Raw genomic sequence first — 19,130 nt, 5'->3', positions numbered from 1 at the left:
GCACACCCTTTCGAGAGCTCCGTTGATATCCACTTGAGTATGCTCTTATCACCTTGCCGCCCACAATCCAACTCTAATGTTTCCATTTTTTTCAACCTACCCTTTAAAATTTCCAAGTCATATGCTTTGATGAAAAGTTCAAAGTTGAGAGAAAGATGATGAGTAAGCCGATTTGCATAGTAATAAGCGGACTCCCCATTGGTTTTTGATGTCTTCCGGGGAGGGGATTTTCATCTTTTCGTGGTCCTCCGCTCGTCGAGATGATAATTATTGGACTAGTCGTCGTCGCCGCTGTAGGCGGTAGACTCCGAGGCATCGTGTCAGGCGTATCCTTTCACGAAAATTTCAAACAAATAACTGGATGAGCAGCTCATATGAGCTCATAAACCGAATTGGTACTTAATTAGTATCGTTTTGAGTTTGGTTTACTTGTTGTGGTGAATGCAACTTGCATCTCTATTTGCGGTTTACTTCATCGTAGATCACGAATATTGGTCTCTAGTGTTCTCGGTTCAGCTCTTCTGGTAATATGCATAAATATTTATTCCTGAAAATTGGTGACCCTTAATACATTACAGTTCTGCTAAGGATTTTAGGATAATCTTCATTTGAAATCAATAAACTAATGCCCGGATTATTGTTATTGCTTCTAACTACTAGAAGATACATCATGTATTCTTTGTATTCAAGAACACCACTTTTATTATTCGTACGCTGGAGTAAGTCTTTAAAACTGCGAAGAACATTGTAGGTTCAAAAACTTTCTATCTGAGACTAGCATAAGCATCATAGATTTTCGTATTCTATCAGAACAAAATTGTTTTTTAATTATATGATAAACTATAAAAAATACAATTTTTCAACTGCACAATATGACTCAAAATCCAATGCAAATCCGAATTCATCGAGCTCTCGCTTCAAATCTCATATTGCTAGTTCATTTTTCCAAGTTTTTCTTCCATTGAAAGGGCAGAACATTAAACATCTATTTGTCCCTCCCCTGCAATGATTCAGTGGCTAGACATTCAATATCATTACTTTCTTTTCTGAATATTTCGAAAACTTTGAAGCCTATTCCAAATGTGCAATTCACCCAGTGTCTGGATTCCAGACTTTCCAAATCATCTAACAAAAGCTCCGGATGCCACCGGAAATTGATGATTTTCTGGTCTTTCCGGAAAGTTCATTCCATTCTTTTCCCTTCTATCCTTTGTAATAATTGCTATACGCTTTTAAGTCAGTCTAAAAAAAACTAAACGATTCAGCGGGAATGTATGCGGGAACTGGTGAGTCGAGTATCCACCCCAGTCGCCTAGTCACACCAACATTTCTCTCAATTATTTTCATTTTTGAGATCTATTAGTTGGATGTTTTCTCCTTAAATTACTTTTCAATCTATCTACTTTGATCCACGAGTTCTGAAAAAAGATGACAAAGAGGCGGGGCTATGTCCTCGGGTTTAGGAAAAAATTGTATTACATCGGCTGAGAGATGGAAGAAATCATGTGGTACTCGTTTTTAGATTACGATGAACATTTTCTTATATATTTCTTTCGACTTTGAATTGAATCTTTTTTTTTTCAAATCTGATTTCATGGACTACAAGCCACGTGGAGAAATATTCTCCCAGTTTTCCTGTATAAGTCTGCGCTTTTGTGTTCGTCTAAAATTTTAACACTCTGTAAAACTACTTGAACTCGATAAGAGCAGAAATTAATTTGAAAAACAAGTTTATGACCTTTTATAGAAAAAATTAATTTGGACCCCGTGGATTCATCTATTTTGATGATTTCGAAGAATATACTCGTTTTAATAAAAATGAGGACAAATAACTAAATACCCTTTTGTGATCGAAAACCCAAATGGGTTCTATAAATATCGGGCAATTTGTTGTTGTTTTGGGTAAGTTTAAACTGATTGGAAACTGATTGGAACATTCGGCCAACATTTTAAACCTATCGGAAATTGAACATTTCCAGTCTTCAGTTTGTGTAGCTTTTGTTTTCTAAGAGCCAAAACATTTCCCAAACACAGCTCCAAATATCGTACTCAAAAAACTATAAAATGACCCCGTGCGTTTGTAAAAAAAAACTGGGTGCAATTTGTCTCTAATCCTTACATCCAAATTTGGATATTTTATTTTGCAACTTTTTAGTCTCTAATAACGTCATCGGGATAGACGGAAGCAATCGAAATTTTAATATCAAAAACTATTGGAATAGAAACAAAAACACTATACCGTAGTTGAATAAACAATTAACCTTCACTTCCTGTTACGTCGTATTTCATTTCCTGATGACTTACCAACTTCTATTGTCACATGAAAAAACTTTCAGCCGGACCTTTCCCGCCTCGTGCTCTTCCAATAACTTTCCACTCCAATTTCCTATCATCAATGGAGTGCAGGTTCTGAAATTCGTTCTTCACTCTTTTTTCTTCTTTTTATATATTTTTTCTGTTCGAATTCATCATATTCATGCAGTCCTTGTCAGTTTTTGTCCATTTTATGGCCTGCGGGCACCGGCCACGGGGCATCTCCGACAAAGTCAAGAGAAGCACGTTCGTATTTTTTTCTCGCAGTCAGAATTAAATTCAATTTGCATTTCGAGTTTTGTTTGTTTCTGTTTTTCACACAATCCAACTTCCGTATTTTCATTATTTTGACGCTTGTGAGTATGTGCTGCTAATCAAACTAATGTACTACAATGAAAGGCTTCTCGTACGTGATTTGGAGCATTAGTACTACAATGGGCACTGGAAACAAGCTCTTTTGAGAAAATATCCATTTTCATCGTTGCTCATTCCGTGGGATCCTTTTTTGTTGTCTTTACGTCTTTGGTGACATCCGCCGGAACGCTATTCCGAAGCTGAACAATTAGATTTCAGTCTCTGCCAAAATAATACTTCTAGTATCAGGACGCTGTCTAAGGTAATCTTAATATAGCTGTTGTTTTGTTAAAGTGAAAGTCTCCAGAGGCTTCTTCATTAATGAATATTCCACTTGAACTACAAACATTTCATTGGTTGTAAACAGTAAACATGACGTTCTTTGACAAGAAATTGATATAAAAATGCCGCTTGCTACAGGTAAGGCTTCTATCTAATTGTACGTTGTATGGAAAATTCAGTAGAATTATCACATAATCGGAAATTCCACCCATTCAATTTTGTATTTTCATCGAGCCTGGTTGTCTCCAAATTTTTTTTTGAGAATTACACGCAATAGATAGATTAAAAAAGCGAAAGAGATAGCAATATTCGCCGTTTTCCCCCGTCTGTCTTTGTTATACTTAATCGTGGCAATTATGGTCAGAAGACGGCGGGCAAGATAGGAAAATGGACATCTGATGAAGAAGGGTCGATTTTCTCCGAAGCTTTACAAACAACAACAAAATGAATTGCTTTCTAGGAGGTCCATTTCTGTAAATGAAAAAGAAGTAAAGTGACCTCATTCGTTTCTAGATTTTCACTTACTTTTTTCTTGCTCCGGAAGTTGAATGAATGAGGAGAAAAAGAAACAATGAGAATCTTTTGGACTTTTTGACGTAGGCTTTTTCCTCTGAATCATATTTATTTCGAGACTTGTTTTCTGACTACAATTAAGGTTCAAGAATCTATAGATGACACTCTTAATATTAAGCTTGTTGTTTTTTTCTTATTTATATCTGTTCCTCTGGAATATTCAGTTTGCTTAAATGAGTCTGACATTTAATATAGAATCACTCAAAAACAGCAGCTCGGAAAATATAGCGATGTGTTAATTTGATGTAGAACTAAATATACAGTTCATTCAAAAATTTCAAATTTTCTGACAAGAAGTTTCTGAAGTTCGGCAAATGGCTGCCAAGACTAGGCTATAGACGTTTTATATGTGCCTGCATGCTCATTTCTGTATAACCTGATATTTCTCTAGTGGACACCATTCAGTATCTAATAGTAAATACATATCAAAAAGAATCAACCACATTGATCACTTTCGAAAAAAGTCATAACGATATTCACTTGCATTTATAGGATTTTTTTCATTAGCTGACCATCCAGTTGATTATTCTCAAGGGAACTCCCTTCAACTTTTTGTCCATCCAAACCAGAAAGGCGGCCCCAAGTGACGAAAACGGGGAGTTGGCACCGAGCGCTGCTGCCAATTTTATTTGCGGTTCGAATTAGATTCTCGTCAATTTTCAATTTCCTCTCTCAATCCTCCCCCTCTATTCCTCGAGTTTTATCGCAAAAAAAACAACTGGAAACATTTCATAAAAATATTCCTAAAAAGTAAAGCTTCGTGACGATCAAACACCCATTTGCACTCCCCGATTTGCACAGCTCCCAATTAATTCTTGGGCTCCCCTTGTGAAACATGTCTGAAGCAAAAATGGAATGAATCCGGGCGGCCGAATGATCTCTTAGTTTCTTTTGTCGTCCTTTCGTTCATTAAGAGTATGTGGCTGAATCCAAAATACATAGATAAACATATTCTCAGGTTTCTATTCTCTTACAGCTTCCCATGAAAAAAGGAAAGGAATTTCCTGAAATCTTTTCCCTTTTTCCCTTTTAGCACCTCAAATGTCTTATTTCGGAGTCATTTTGCAACGACACTTGTGATTCAGAGAAACAGCAATATGAGAAACAAAAACCACGAGAAAAATAAAAAAAATAAAAAATCATAGCTCAATTAGCAAAATGACGAATGTTGATAATCATTTCACTTCTACATCAGAATTATTCACCAAAAGCTAGTTACGTCTAGGTCACACTTGTTATGCTAAATTCAATTTTCATAAAGTTTTTATTGTTCAAAGATCATCGATATAAATAGAAATAGAAGAGATCTAACGAAATGTAATTTTATTTTTAAGGAAACTCAATGCAGCGTTTGATTATTTCTTAAACAACAAATTAACTGAAACTTTGTACAATAGAATTTTAAACATGTCTGAATATATAAATCTTATCAAACTAATTATGTCTAAAATCTATAAGTTTCATTATTACGATTTCAAAAGCTGGAAAGTTTTAAAATTTTTGATATAAATTTAATGCGTTCGTGAATGCGTTATGCCTGTTAGCTCATGTTCCGGTCTACCTAAATCATATTTCAGTTTTAAGGACAAGATCAGAATGTTCAATATTTCATTTGTTCCCATTAGATTTCATTCACCAGACAATATCATAACTTCCTCTAAAACCACCTGCGTCACAACCGAAAACCCCATCGGGAGAAAAACCAGAATATGTGTGAGGGAGGTACCGCTCATTTGGTATGCACATTCGGACGGAAGTTCAATCGTTTCTCGTTTCAGTCTGACTTTCTCTAGAACTTGAGACTTTTTCCCATAGTTTTTTTTTCGTTTTTCTCTCATTCTCTCTTGTTTGGTCCTGTTCATGACAAACTCACTTTAAAGAGCGTTTCCAAGAGAATCCCGTCCATTTTGAATGGGACCAGTTTTTGAATAGAGTCAAGGTCTCTGAACAGCTCAGCAAGAAAAACTTTTGAAATGTTTCCAATTTCTTTCAAATTGAGTGACGTTTTTTTGCCATATTTACCTCCCAAACCACCTCCTCTTTCACTGATTATCTATTCATCAAACACGCAATTCTAGAGTAAAATCAACCTACTGAATCCCAAAAAAAAAGAAGCTTGACATATAGGGAATATCATCTTTCTGCCATTTCCCCAACGATATTTCCATGTTGAGATTCAATTCAAAATAAAAAGAGAAATGTCTTTGTCAGTCATCTCCGTTATTTTACCAAGAATTCCCCTATTCAAAAATTTTGGCCCGAGAAATCCGTCTAGATTAACAAAATTTAAGACGTTTCTCGAAACTGATATGTTGATGCTTTTTAAGACATGAGAAAAGTTGCTGAAATCTTTCTTTGTATTGAGAAGACGATGGAAAACATGTTTTGTTTGTCTTTCCAAAAGATTGAATTAGTAAAAAAAAATAGAGAGATGACATGGGACGGACTATTTTTCAGAAAATAAAACAGATTTACGTGTAAAAATAGATCATACCAAACTTTAGAAATACCGTATAGTTGTTATTAGTTGTGAACCCATACATTTTTTAGAAAGATGTGATGAATGTAAAATTTAAATAATTAAAATAAAGCAGAACCAATGAGTACAGCATCTTTTGTTGCCTTAAACGATGGGTTTTCCAAGCTCTTTTCAGACCTTTTCTTTTTAATTTAAAAGAGCTGGGAAATTAGGATTTGTTACCGAATTCTATTCAAGCTTTGGATTCGTTCATAGAATCCTTCTGTTTTGTATTTAAATATACTCCGTGGTTTTTCAAAAATACTTCCAGAAAGATACCATTGAAGTAATTTGTTGTCTGGCCTCATTTGAGCCCTGAGCTCTCCCACTCATCATAATTTCTATTTTTTTCACACCTTCAAAGACACCAAATAGCTGTCACTTCTTCATTCACTTTTTTTAGTTGTTTTCTGATCTCCAGCATTGGTCGATGAAGTAGTTAATTGCTGCCGTCCACCACTTTTTAGCCACCACTTGAGTTTAAATTCATCCCAAAATAGAGAAGCGAGGATAAGATTGATTGGGTTCTAGCACACAATAATGATGACACTTTTCAGTTTCTACAGCGAGGGTGGAAAATAAATATAATTATTGTGTTTGGGAACAGTTGTAGAAATTTATTGATAAGCACTCTTTCAAGTACATCAGAAATAATTCATTTTTCAGAGTTTTACCCCGAGATTATCATTAAAATTTAGCGATTCTATACACGGAAGGAGTTGCTGGAAATATTCAGCCTTTGCTCATAGTCAATGATTTTTTGAGTTCCTAGAACATTAACACATACTATTTTAAACAGAAGGACACTTCAACTCCTTTCCAGGGTTGTTTCGAAGAAATCACAGATGGAAATATTTGTCTCAAACGCAAAGATTCCGAGAAATCGCAGTGTTTTTAAGCAACCCCAGAGAGATGACTGCGTCAATTTCTCCAAAATTCTGAAAACCTATTGAAAATTCTGAGCACCTCGAGCCTGTAGACTGGAACGTATTTTCTATATTCTCGTATATGTATAAGTGTCGTTCTTCCCATGTCACCTCGTGCTCATTCTCACACAAAAACCTTTTCTTCTTCCTCCTCCTCCATTTTTTTCTTCTTCTTCCTCTCAGCTCCTACAACAATGACTTGCGACAAGGGGGGAGCCAAGTTGACGATGAAGACGAAGAAGACGTCCCGAAGAAAAAAGTCCATATTTGTATAATCCATTCCTTTTTTCTTTTTTCTTTTTCTTTCTCCAATTCATAAATCATTCCAGAGTCGTTTTTTGTTCTATTCCTCATTGTCTTCTTCTTCCGATCTTCTATCTTCATCAATTATGAACCTCATCAATACTTCAGACCAAGCGTTCAATTCCGGCATGTTCACTCGTAACGAGACGGTGAACACGTCGGTTACTCATGGCTTTGAAGATCTTATCACTTATCATATTGTGAATACATCACTTGGAGCCATTTCGACGCTTGTGAATACTCTTCTAATGATCATTTTTCTTGGTTATCGACCTTTTAGGACACGATATGTGGTAAGAATTTTTCAGGGAAAAGATAACTTTAAAACCAAATTTTTGTCCTAATACACAGGGATGTAAATTTCTTGTTTAATGTTCCTTGATTTCTTAGATTTCTTGGCGTTTTTCCAGGAATTTCTTGTTTTCGTTTCTTGGGATTTTTGGTGCAAAAAACTTTGAAGAATTTCCCAAATTTCAAGAACACTGATCGAATATGGAACATTCAAAAAATAAAACATTACAGAACCCATTTTACTCCATTTTTCAGCTACTAATTCTGCTCAACGTCGGTGATCTTATAAACAGCATGGCAATTGTGCTGACCGGACTGAACAGAATTGAATTGTACTCTACTGCAATTCGAACCATGACTCTCCCAGTTCGTACTTCTGTCGAATGCGCCATCGAACCATGGCTTATTTTGAAACTTATTGGTGAGTAAAATAAACAAAATCTTATTTTATTTTGTATCATGATCACGAGGGGTTAGTTTTGCTTGAAGATGTCGATCCGTGGGTGTACTCTTTATTGCAATATGACACCCAAAAAGCGGAAGATGAAGGGAAAAAAAGGGAGGAGGTGGTCTTACTTCCGATCAAAGTGACGTGGAACTCTAGAAAGTATTGCAAAAAATATTGTTTTGAATAATTTAAAGCTTACAAAAACGGATTTTATTTTAACCTACAAACAACGCAGTTCGACGCCTTAAGTTTCGAGCTTTATGATAAATTTCATTTTTCTCAAAAAATAAAGTTAAAGCTTTGAGGCTTGAAATTTTGGAGTTATATGTATATTCTTAGTGAGTACTTTCAAATGACATATGTTTCGTTTTATAGTCTGAGAGTAAAATTAAAAATTTCCTTGATTTTTTATCAAAATTTGGCAAGATTCTAAAATTGAGCATTTAAAAATTGATAACTAGAAACCTGGAAAAAAACGGTATTCAAGAAGAAAATTGAAGGAAATATTATTCCAGGAGATATTCTCATCCCAGTCTCAACATTCTGGATGGGTGTCGAACGACTTGTCGCTATTCTTTTCCCAATTTTCTATCGTTTTTCTGTAGATGGAAAAGCAGTAAAGTGAGTCTACTTCTAGGTTTTCTGAATTTTAAATAATCCTTTTTTCAGATATCTGGTTGTCCCAGGACTAAGTCTTCTCTTTGTATTCTGTTCGATCTGTGTCGCGTTTTATCTTGCTTTTTCTGAAAATCATCTTACAAGTTTCTATTGCGGTAGAAAAGCTGCATTTGGAGAAGGATTTGGTACATTCATTTACTGTTGTAATATAACATGCAACGTGGCGAGTACCATTTTTGCGACAGCTGCATACTTCAAAGCATTGAATCTTTCAAAGACACAGTAAGTAATTTATTTTGTTTCTCGTAAACTGGTTCGAATAAAATTGTAAATTTTCAGACCCCGAATGCAAAGACAAGTGAATGTTATCAGATATTACTTGCTCATTTCTGTGCTCTCAACGCTTTTGGTGTCACTTCCAAACACCATCGCCTTATTCCAACTATACGTAGAAAAAGTGAGTTGCAGCATTTTGACTTTTTTCTTCAAAAATTATGTCTTCCAGGTGAGTGACAGTCTTTCAAAACCTGCATACTGGATGCAGACAATCAACAGTGGTATTCACTTTTTTGTGTATTTGGCACTGAACAAAGAGTTCCGAGCGAGAACTTTTCGAATGTTCAAAATGGTTCATTCCGAAGAAATGTCACTGTCGAGTGAGTTTTTTTTCAATTTCAAACTGCACCGGTTCCCGTTTATGTTCATCTAACCTGAAACAAGCCTATATATTATTCAAAAGCGTGGTTATTTTCAGAGAAACAATCTCCAGACGGATGTGAAACTCCTCTCCGTGGGTCAGCAAAGGCACTAACTGCGAGAACAGGATAGTTCTCAAAATACAACCTTTACCTTCAGTTTTTAGTGCTCATTTGATATAGTTTTTAATTTATTAATTTTCTTTCCAAAATCGAAATCGATCTCTTCTGACCTGTATTTTAGTTCAAAGTGTACATTACACTGGTCTCATTGCTTGTGATTCATCATCTGTATTTTCATCCTGTTGTTGTCAAAATCCGTCACAAATAAAATATTTATATGAGGAATTTCGTTTTATTACCTTATAACTGAAAGATTTGCCATGAAAAAGTTAAAAGATCCAGAGAAATACATTTTGGAAAACCACTCTAGTCCCGAAAACCGGGCATCGAATCGTTCCATATATGGAAAAATGTCCTAAGTCTTTTTCAGTTCGGCTCACAATTATGCGTCAAGCTAACTAAACTTCCAATTTTGGTATAATAATCCAACTTTATGAAATTTAATATAAATGCGAAAATTGATGATCAAAATGCATTATTATTTTAGGTCAAATTCAACTTTTCAGTGAAAAAGAGCCTTGAAACCAAAATAAGTCATTGAAAAATTGTCTTGCACACCTAATAGTAAATCTTATTTAGCACATGCATATACATTTTAATATTTCATTTTCAGCTTCATGACAAAATATGCAGAATACAGATTTTCCTTTAAATTGAACTAAATGTTCATTTTCTAACATGATGAATAGCCATTGTCATTCGAACTCTCGAACATGATCCGTCAGTGGCGCTTTGGCGTAATTATGTACATGAAACGCAACCAACTAGTAGTTACATTTCTACACTTTTTTGTGTCCTCCCTCTCTTCGTTCTTTCTGTTTCCACGCGTATCTAGTTGAGGCACAAAAAAAGGCTTTCCCTCCAAGTGTTTATGGATATTATCGAAACTATTCAATACTCGATTTGTTATCCAAAGGAGGTCGTGTTTGGCATTATGCCAAGAATAATAGGAGGGAAAGTCAGATCTCAAAACCAGTAATTTGTCAAAAACCATCACGGATCATTTGAAAGGACACTCTCGGCGGTCACTTCTTATTCACTTTTCACTTTTTTCCACAACTTTTTTTAATTGTTTCTCCGAGTGAAGGTTGAACATTTCTCTTTTGTTTCACCTCCAAATGTTATGTTTTTATTCTGTAGTCTATCTCAGTTTATCCACTACTTGTATCTACAATGTTTGCAAAAATTCCCCCTTCCGCGGTACACCAAAGTGTTCGTTCATTATTTGGCATTCAAGTAAACTATTCGCTTTTGTTCGACAACTGTGTGATAATGTTTTATTAATACATAATTCGTTTATGATTTGGTTTATTAATCAAAACTTTTGATTATTCTTTGACTGGTAGGACATATAAATTGTAGAGTACTTTTGGATTTTGCCTTGTTTCAATTCAATTTTAAATCTGAGGTGTTGTAGTGGAAAAAGGTTTGTTTGTAATTGTTTACTAGATAAAGTTAAGATTTACATTTTTGTGTACTGTATCAGCTTTTGTACCGTTACAAAATTTTGTATAAAAATTGTACACACTTCAAAAATATGTGTATCGGAATCAATATTTTTTAGTTTATTGACATCGTTTTCAGATCTACGTTTCTGCCTCATTTCTGATTGCTTAACTTTAAATTGAAAAATTTTAGTGACCTCCAAAAGCGTACATAGATATGTTGGCACTTTTTTATGCTTTATCTGAAAATAATCAATAATTTTATTTTATGTGCTAATTAATTTTATAATCTCTGATTGGTTCAAAATTTATTTCAAATTTAAATAACAAATGTGTTATCACAGATTTGCAGATTAACAGATAATTTACTGCTTCAATCACCAAACATATTTTATATTATAAACTCCTCAAAATTTTAATTATTCTGGTGGATCAAAAAAATCGGCAGCAGCAGATAACATCTCACTTTCTCGACAAATTTTCCGTGTCAACTTTTTTGTGCAACTTTCGATTCGGTTTCTCTTTTAAGATATCTCTAAAATCATCTGCCTCCTTTTCTATTGTTCCAGAATAAGCGGAAAACAGCTATACCAAAAAAGAGGAATCCAGTTTTTAGAGACTTCTAGAACACATCTAACAATGCTAAATTTTTCTATTTCTTTTGGCCACACGTGGTGTCCAATTTGTCACATTTCTATCTCTTGTTTCTGCTAAATGAGTGACTCATCTTTAGGTTTACAACAACGATGTGCCCCTTTCTCGAAATGTATACGATACCTCCCCCATCAGAAGCTTACTAAAAGCATTCATCGAATACTGAATCATTGTAAAACAATTCACAATCACGAATTTTCTTTTCATTCCAATTTCTATTGACATTCTGTACATCTATTATATTTTTACAGATGAGCGTTTCAACGGCTTTTCTCTTACTTTTATGGTCATCAATTGCGGGATCATTGCCTCTGGCACCCGCATCTCCCGATGTAAGATTTTATTGGTTGTGTTTCTATAATAATTCCTTATAAATCTTTCTTTTTTTTCAGTTCAAAGCCGACTTTTCAAAACTTCTTAAAGAGGCACATCAAACAGATTTGATGCCTGTGGTCGAAGAAGATGAGCTTCAAAGTTTACGGCATAACGGGTTTCAGGTATTTTATACATTCCATGTGAGGGAATATGACAATTAAAAGTTAATAAACTCTTTTCGGAACAGTAATTCTCAAATATCTTTCAAATGAAGCGGACTTATAAAGTTTTGATAGAAGTTTGAAAAATAGAGATATATTGAGATCTATGGTCTTTATTAGTCAACTCAGATAGCTCGCAGTTAAAAAAAAATGTTTTCTGAATTTTGATAATTTTCTAATACTACAAAAATCCACTTTCCATCAAACAATAGTGTCACATGAGCTCAAAAAAATTGAGATGAGACGGTGAAGAAGCCACAAGTAAAAGTTGTGAAAAAAGAAACTATGACTTTCTTTTTGAGAATTTCAACAATTTTTTCAATCAAACTTTCTCGAAAAAAAAAATTCCAAATTTTTTTTCAATTGACCGAATACTATAGAGAGTGTAAAAATAATCTTGAAATCTCCGTCAATGAATCTTTAGTCTTCCTGAAAACTTAACGACTATGTTCACTCATCCGTAGGTTAATTAAATCCTTGCCATTTTTCCTCATTTTATTTACAATATGTTGCAATAAGATACTTGTATTCCGATAACCAAAATGCATGAATAATGAAGATGCTTCTGGTGACCATTGCGTTGGAACTGGTCGCGTCATCAAAAAACGTCATAACATGAAGGGAAAAGTGATCAAACAGTCTGTTTTGTTCATTTGCAGGAACAGTTACATCATCTGAGACAAAAAACAGTTGGAAGGAATTCAGCGACAATTACAGAGGAAATGGCTAGAATTCGAAATTCCATTGAGGATATTTCTGAATTTTCATTGGATTCAAATGAAGTTGATGAGGCAATTAATGATATAACTGTTCCATGTAAGATTGTTGCATTATTTTCCTGCTCTAGAAAAAAACATTCCCGGTTGTAGACATTGAAAATTTCAGATGGAACAAAAATGAAGAAAAGTAGCAAATTTGCTGAGCTTTCTGAAATTCATAATACCGATTCATCGAACAAAGCTCTGCCTCCGTTTGCATTTTCTGAAGATCAACAAGAATCGGTTGATGTTGTTGAAAAAGTTGAAGTGAGTCAATTATTTAAAAAGTCATTACACTACGGTTTTTCAGGCTGTGCCTCCAACAACAACTACGACAAAACTAACTACATTACCTTCTACAACTCAATCTACAACCACTAGAACTACAACACAACCATCAACAATTGTTTCAACGAGACAAAAATATGTAAACGTGGATGGTGATATTTATGTTCCAGGAAAAACTGTCATTTCGGTATCGTCAACTCCGATAGTAGATAGAACTGGGACAACTACTCCAGTTTCAATTGAAATTTCAACCACTACGTTGCCACCAATGACAGAAATTTTTACAACAAAATACAGGTAACGAGTTTTTTTATTAGTTTAAAAGAAAAATGCGTGCTTTTGTCGCAGGGTCTGTTGCCAGATTGTATGCAGTTTTGTGCATACATGAAGCTCTAATCAATGCTATATAAATTAAAATAATTTTTAGCACATTGTCAACATCGTACACTCACACTCCGTCACCACATATATTCTCATCTTCAACTGTTCGTCTACCAATTGCAATTCCAATACCTACAAAATTACCTGAAATAATGTTCACAACTCCAAGACCATATCGTGGTCCATTTATAACTGAATTCACAATTGAACCAAAACGAAGTGAAGGTCGTACATCGTTGAGAGACCGAATTCGATCGACCAGTCAACTTCTAAATCTTTTGGGTGATAAAATTGGAGGAATTGATCAGAAAGCAGCAGGAAATCGTGCAGAACCAAAAACTGGAGTTCTTACGAATATCTACGATCAGGGAGTAATTAAGAAAAGAAATTTAAAAACAAAACAATGGGGAATTGCTGGTGAAGATCCCCAAGGAGTTCAAACGTATGACGGTCAGTTCAGTGGAATGGCTTATGGTGCAACAAAGCAACGAGGTGGCGGATATTCAATGAGAAAAAGAATGGGAAAACGACCATGGCAAAAAAGAGGATATAAATCTCGAAGACTCGGTGATAAACGACCAGAATACATGAGGCCATCAACGTTTGTTGAAAAGAGAACCACAGATGTTTCAGTCCCATTTGGTAGTCACTGGAGAGAAGAATGGGTACGAGGAGTAAAATTGTCTGAAAGAAGAAATGCAGTTCGAAATGTTAGTGAAAATCAGAAGAACGTTGCACAGGCACTTTTAGAATCAGAAGAAGCTTCGATGAGGCAACTCAAAAAGACATTGAGGAAAATAAGAGAAGTTGTGAAAATTAAGACATCTTCTACAACAGCTGATGTAACAACAACCAATAAACCCAAAACAGTTAAAGTGAGTTTTTTCTGGATTGTTGGAAAGACATACATGGAGAATCCATTTTGACAACAAACTTACAAGAAAGCACAAAATACCGTTTTAATTATATAAAAAATAAGTTTTTTGTCACTAATTTTAAAAACTATTTAAGTGATTTTAAAACTAGAATATCTAGCAAAAAAGTTGCAAAATTTTTCATTAAAACATTTTACATCACAATCACGATAATGAATACAATCAAATTTATTGAAAGTTGGTGATAAAAAACTGCTAGTAAAAAATATTAGATTTTTTTTCGATTTCCAAACGTGTAACTAATCGTAAAGAACCTTTTTTTGCAGAAACATCGTATTGATTCAGAGTACTATAGCGGTGCATTCCAACTTAAACGGCTATAAGAATCTCAGAAATTATTTGTTTTTAATTTTCAGTTTTTTCTTGTTAATTAATTAATTTATTTGTAAATATAGTTCAATTTTCCAGATATTTCATTCCCTCTCTCTCTTGTTTCTCTCTGTCTCTCTTCCCTTCCCATTGATTCCTTTCTTTTAATAAAATGTTTATTCCCTTCTCATGTTTCCATGACAACCAGCTGGCTGAAAAGAGAGGAAAACGCGGAAAGCGGCTTTCCGCACACGCAAACTAAGGACTACTCAAGAAATGGTGTAAGATACTAAAATCAATAAAATGATTTCAAATGTGGTAATATTTTTTTGAATTTTTGAGAAAAGTGTTAATTTATATTTTTGTAGCGGTCTTCTCTTGTCTACCAAATTCTGTTGAGTCTTCAAAAGACACTTTCCATCGTTTATTTTCTTGTAATTTTTATACTTTACTTTTATAAAGGTGAGATTCAAAAAACCATTTCAATTAAATAACCTTTATTCAGGTGCTATTCTCCCGTATCCAAGATATGTCCGAGTTATGGAGTTTTTTGTAATAATTCCCTTTATTCCAATTGAATATTTACGAATAAATTGGGGTAAGAAATGAAAAAAAGTACCAAAAATAATATCAAAAAATTAATTATTCAGGCAGTCGCGGAAATCTGTTGGAGAGTACTGCATTCCTTGCCTTATCTACTGTTTTGTCCATCCCAATAATTATAATTCTAGTTTATTTGGAGTTTTTTCAAAACTATGGTAAGCAAACTGTGATATTTAAATTTTTTTTGAAAAATATATTTTCGAGTCAACCCTCTTTTCCAAACAAACAAATTTCAGTTCTGTTTATCGAAGAAATATTCACCTACGTCATGGGATTCTTCGTCATCCTCGAAACTCTACTTTCTTTAGTGTTAACGATAACATTTTCATCATCAGGGTAGGTATTCATAACATGATTGAATTGGTTTTTAAATTTTGAAAATATATTTCCAGACAACCCGCCAGTGGCTGACATGCGTCATAATCCTTCAAATCGAATTAGATTGCAAATATCAAAATAAAATAAAAATAATTTCTTTGCTCATTGTTCTTTTGGTGTCATTTGAAAAACCGCGCAGTCTCATCTAACGGGTTCCAGAAATGATTTCCATAGAAGTTCCAATCTCTAACATTTTAATTAAATATTTGTTAACAATTTATAGAATTATCATATTTTCCTCACGACTTCCGTCTTCCCCAGTTCCTAAATATTTTTAGTGAGTCTAATTTGATTCAAGAGGTTTCCCCACTATTAAAGACTAGAAAACTAAATCCTATTGAATTTCGATTTCATTCAAGCTTAAAAATCAAATTTTTAGATTTTATTCTGGTTACACTAGTTGTATTTGATTTTTTTATCGCGAGATTTTATTTGTTTTATCAGTTAGATTTCTGATCAATTTCCTGAGGTTCTAGTCAGTAGCTATTATAACTTGCAAACTTTTCCATTGTTTCATTTCCTGTTCCATGTTCCATTCCATTTCCATCATATAGTGATCAGCTCAATAATGGGAGGTGAAGAACGTATGCCCAGCTCTTGAATCTGCAAAAAAATAACTCCTGTCATTTTGGAAAAGTCTAAATTTGTCCGTTTTGCAAACATTATTTGGTTTTAACGCCACTCAATTTTAAATCTAACGAACACTATAAATAACTAGAATTTTTCTAATGACATGCTTTGAGTCACCTGCAAAAATATTTTTGAGTTAATTTATGGTGTTTTCATGGGATTTTTGTAAAGGTGTTTGCAAATTCATTCATCTATCAAGTTTTAAATGTGACTCAAATTATGCATCGTCACGAATGTGTTCCATCATTTTCTCATTTGTCATCTTTTCTCACGAAAAGCCACTAAATTGAATAGTTTTGACTTCTGAATTCAGATTGGAATTCCAGTTTGTAGTTTCTAAAAATTTTGTCCCATAGTCAACAAGTTTTCATCTTGTGACTCTTGTTCTGCAACCTGTGTATTTCCCACGAGGAGAGGGAGGTCTGAGGGTATGTTCTTTGCAAGAAATATAAAATAGAGTGCTCGTGTCTCACCAAAGCATTCATTTTTATATATTCGGGTAGTGAAATTACTTCGACCCACTTGAAAGCAAATTGTCAAAAGGACCATGACCACAGAGCACAAAATAGATCTTCTCGAAGCTCATTGTTTCAGAATGAATGAACCTTTAAAACTTGAAGCATTGTTTCGAGTTTACTCATATTTTGGGGGAATTCCAAATGAAACAATGATAAAAATTATTTTGAAAAATGTCGCAACCTGGCCTTCAAAAAAATTTATCTTTGTCATCTCCGAGTTGGTCTCCTGATATTTCATCATAAATAACAAATTTAAAATTATTCTGGAAAGTTTAAATATAAATAATTAAACTAAAAAGTAAAACAGCTAAAATCTTTTAACGGTATCAGTTTCTTAAAAAGGAATAATTTATAAAAGTTTAATAAAGTAATTTCAAGTTGATTCTAAATCGTTAGAATTTGAAGGTTGAAAAAAATTATTTTCAGTCAATTTTCAAATGTTCATTTTCAAACGTTCAAATATCTTGAATCTACTTTTCACTTATTCTTACCATTTCCTTCTTGCACTTCTGAGCCGTCACACTCACCACCTATCAGCATAAATTATTGCTCTTTTACCATTTTATTTTCAAATTACCATATATTCCTAAATTGCTCTTTGCTCTTTTCTTATACCTCCTTTGCATCGTTATCTGCATCAGGTGCATTTCGATGACGTTGTTCTTCATTGTGCGAATTTATTTTTTTAACTGAAAAGAAAACCAGGCCTCGATGTCTTCTACCCTTTTCCGTGTTATTTGTAGGTTTGTAGCAGGTGAATAATGAAAACATTTTCCAATTTTTAGTTTCAGGCGAATTTAGAAGAAAATGATTTCATAGGTGAAAATCTCGTGCAATGGCAGCGTGAGAACCCCTCGGTAACTGCAGAAATATAACTCTTCCTTTGTTTTCCAATCGCAACACATTTTCCTCTTTCTCTGCGGTGATGGCCACGAAATTCAATCATCAGCTGAGACAAGCTTTTCGTCAATCAAACTCATCAAAAACATCTCGGTCCAACTATTTTTTCATGTTGTTCCTCCGTTCTCTTTTCTATTTTTTTTTGCTGATGTGGTCCATCTAATTTGTTCCAGTTTTTAGAATGCTTCGGAAGTTAGGAATTTGCATATTTTCTACACGAAATTGGTTGAATCAAAATGGGCATATTTTTGAATTTATTTAAGATTTATGGAAGTTTTTGTAACGAAGTAAAAGTTCGGGCATATCTCTTGAATTCCATTCTTGCGAGGTGCATCTTTGTGCCAGATAACCGATGAGGAATCCTCTGTATACACTTATATTAAACTAAAATGATTTCAAAAATAATTTTTAAAAAACTCTTATTTTGATAATTGGTCATTTTTTCATATGTGTGGTTTTTAACAATTCCTTCCATTGACACTTCTCCACCTTTAATAAGTATTAGTTATTTATTCTTATTTTTCATTAGTACGTATATGTATTTCCCTGTCTAGAAAGCTTTTGTCGTGGCTAGACATTTGTGTTTATATTAACTTTTTATATCTTTTAGTTTACTTTCAATCAAGGACCATAATCTAATGGAAAACATTTAGAAAATCGTTGAATGATTGAATGGTTTTACTGAAATTCTCATACTTTTTCTGAAAATTTCAAATAACATTATTCAAAAATGCCATTGAAAAAAAATTATTGAAGACTCAAAACCGCTCAATATGATTTAGAAAAATTATGAGATATCGAGCTGATAAAAAATGACAAAATTAAAAAAAATGTTGAGTTAATTTAGAATGTTTTCAATTGCAATATGCAACTTGTTCTATATTATTTTCAATATTTTTTATATGCTGTTTTAATAGGGTATAAAGAAAAGAAGAAGGATTACTGCACGTGACGGATTTTCTAAATAATACATGTTGAGTTTGTTTTAATTAAATTTTTTGATACGTTTCCCTTACAGAACTGACAAACCGGATGTCCGGTTATTTTAGACGCATTTTTGAGTATTCGTTTTGAGTTTTTTTCTGGTTTTTTTTCGGTAAGCACCAGAGATTTCTGATGTTTCTTTTTAATCGGACCCGTCCCCTCTTCAAACCAGGAACAATTGTATTTCAAACATTGAATGGACCGGATTCAAACCTTTCTGTAAAAAATAAACTATGCACACAACTTCCTCCTTAACTAAAATCCCTTGCTCTTCTGGTCTTCTTGTGACGCAAAAGAAAGTCTTCAACCTTTGAAGTACCTGACAATATCGTGAATTTTGACACAAAAGAAACCGAAAAATAAGTGA

At 33.8% G+C, this 19,130-nt stretch overlaps 3 protein-coding genes and 5 non-coding genes across 9 annotated transcripts; 5 read left to right on the top strand and 3 right to left on the bottom strand.

The window, feature by feature from the left end:
* Positions 1-195: 195 nt before the first annotated feature.
* T24H7.7 lies at positions 196-318 on the bottom strand. Its single transcript, NR_051186.1, has one exon. It is a non-coding gene; the product is annotated as an Unclassified non-coding RNA T24H7.7 (non-coding RNA).
* A 3,823-nt stretch (positions 319-4,141) lies between these two features.
* Positions 4,142-4,195, bottom strand: C30B5.15. Its single transcript, NR_051184.1, has one exon. It is a non-coding gene; the product is annotated as an Unclassified non-coding RNA C30B5.15 (non-coding RNA).
* On the top strand, positions 4,142-4,195 carry C30B5.11. The gene has a single exon (NR_051185.1). It is a non-coding gene; the product is annotated as an Unclassified non-coding RNA C30B5.11 (non-coding RNA).
* Positions 4,196-5,232: 1,037 nt separating this feature from the next.
* Positions 5,233-5,301, top strand: C30B5.13. The gene has a single exon (NR_051183.1). It is a non-coding gene; the product is annotated as an Unclassified non-coding RNA C30B5.13 (non-coding RNA).
* A 1,771-nt stretch (positions 5,302-7,072) lies between these two features.
* On the bottom strand, positions 7,073-7,219 carry C30B5.16. Its single transcript, NR_051182.1, has one exon. It is a non-coding gene; the product is annotated as an Unclassified non-coding RNA C30B5.16 (non-coding RNA).
* A 136-nt stretch (positions 7,220-7,355) lies between these two features.
* On the top strand, positions 7,356-9,671 carry srsy-2 (G_PROTEIN_RECEP_F1_2 domain-containing protein; the record flags this gene model as incomplete). The annotated part of the gene is made up of 7 exons (NM_062842.2): positions 7,356-7,562; positions 7,816-7,981; positions 8,524-8,629; positions 8,678-8,908; positions 8,966-9,083; positions 9,132-9,282; positions 9,381-9,671. The coding sequence occupies 7 exons, from the start codon at positions 7,356-7,358 to the stop codon at positions 9,452-9,454; spliced, it is 1,053 nt and encodes a 350-aa protein (NP_495243.1). The 3' UTR covers positions 9,455-9,671.
* A 2,121-nt stretch (positions 9,672-11,792) lies between these two features.
* Positions 11,793-14,935, top strand: C30B5.6 (the record flags this gene model as incomplete). Of its 2 annotated transcripts, NM_001267180.2 has the most annotated exons (7): positions 11,795-11,875; positions 11,936-12,040; positions 12,739-12,895; positions 12,965-13,104; positions 13,148-13,422; positions 13,553-14,381; positions 14,708-14,935. In NM_001267180.2, the coding sequence occupies 7 exons, from the start codon at positions 11,795-11,797 to the stop codon at positions 14,762-14,764; spliced, it is 1,644 nt and encodes a 547-aa protein (NP_001254109.1). The 2 variants fall into 2 exon arrangements, with proteins under 2 accessions (NP_001254110.1, NP_001254109.1); NM_001267181.2 differs by lacking the exons at positions 13,553-14,381; positions 14,708-14,935 and having other exon boundaries at positions 11,793-11,875; positions 13,148-13,426.
* A 69-nt stretch (positions 14,936-15,004) lies between these two features.
* On the top strand, positions 15,005-15,829 carry mks-2 (MecKel-Gruber Syndrome (MKS) homolog). The gene is made up of 6 exons (NM_001267179.4): positions 15,005-15,068; positions 15,119-15,212; positions 15,256-15,348; positions 15,401-15,508; positions 15,590-15,689; positions 15,746-15,829. The coding sequence occupies exons 1-6, from the start codon at positions 15,054-15,056 to the stop codon at positions 15,762-15,764; spliced, it is 429 nt and encodes a 142-aa protein (NP_001254108.1). The 5' UTR covers positions 15,005-15,053; the 3' UTR covers positions 15,765-15,829.
* The last annotated feature ends 3,301 nt before the right edge of the window (positions 15,830-19,130 follow it).

Source organism: Caenorhabditis elegans, chromosome II, assembly GCF_000002985.6.
Source record: "Caenorhabditis elegans chromosome II".
Classification (NCBI taxonomy): Eukaryota; Metazoa; Nematoda; class Chromadorea; order Rhabditida; family Rhabditidae; genus Caenorhabditis; species Caenorhabditis elegans.
Note: the sequence above shows the minus strand (reverse complement) of the source record. Positions and strands in the feature narration are given on the sequence as shown.

Bases quoted from the DNA above. Each gene is read 5' to 3' on its own strand.
- mks-2 (NM_001267179.4), top strand. The intron at 15,213-15,255 runs GTGAGATTCAAA...ACCTTTATTCAG, and splicing joins TATACTTTACTTTTATAAAG to GTGCTATTCTCCCGTATCCA. The intron at 15,349-15,400 runs GTAAGAAATGAA...TTAATTATTCAG, and splicing joins ATATTTACGAATAAATTGGG to GCAGTCGCGGAAATCTGTTG.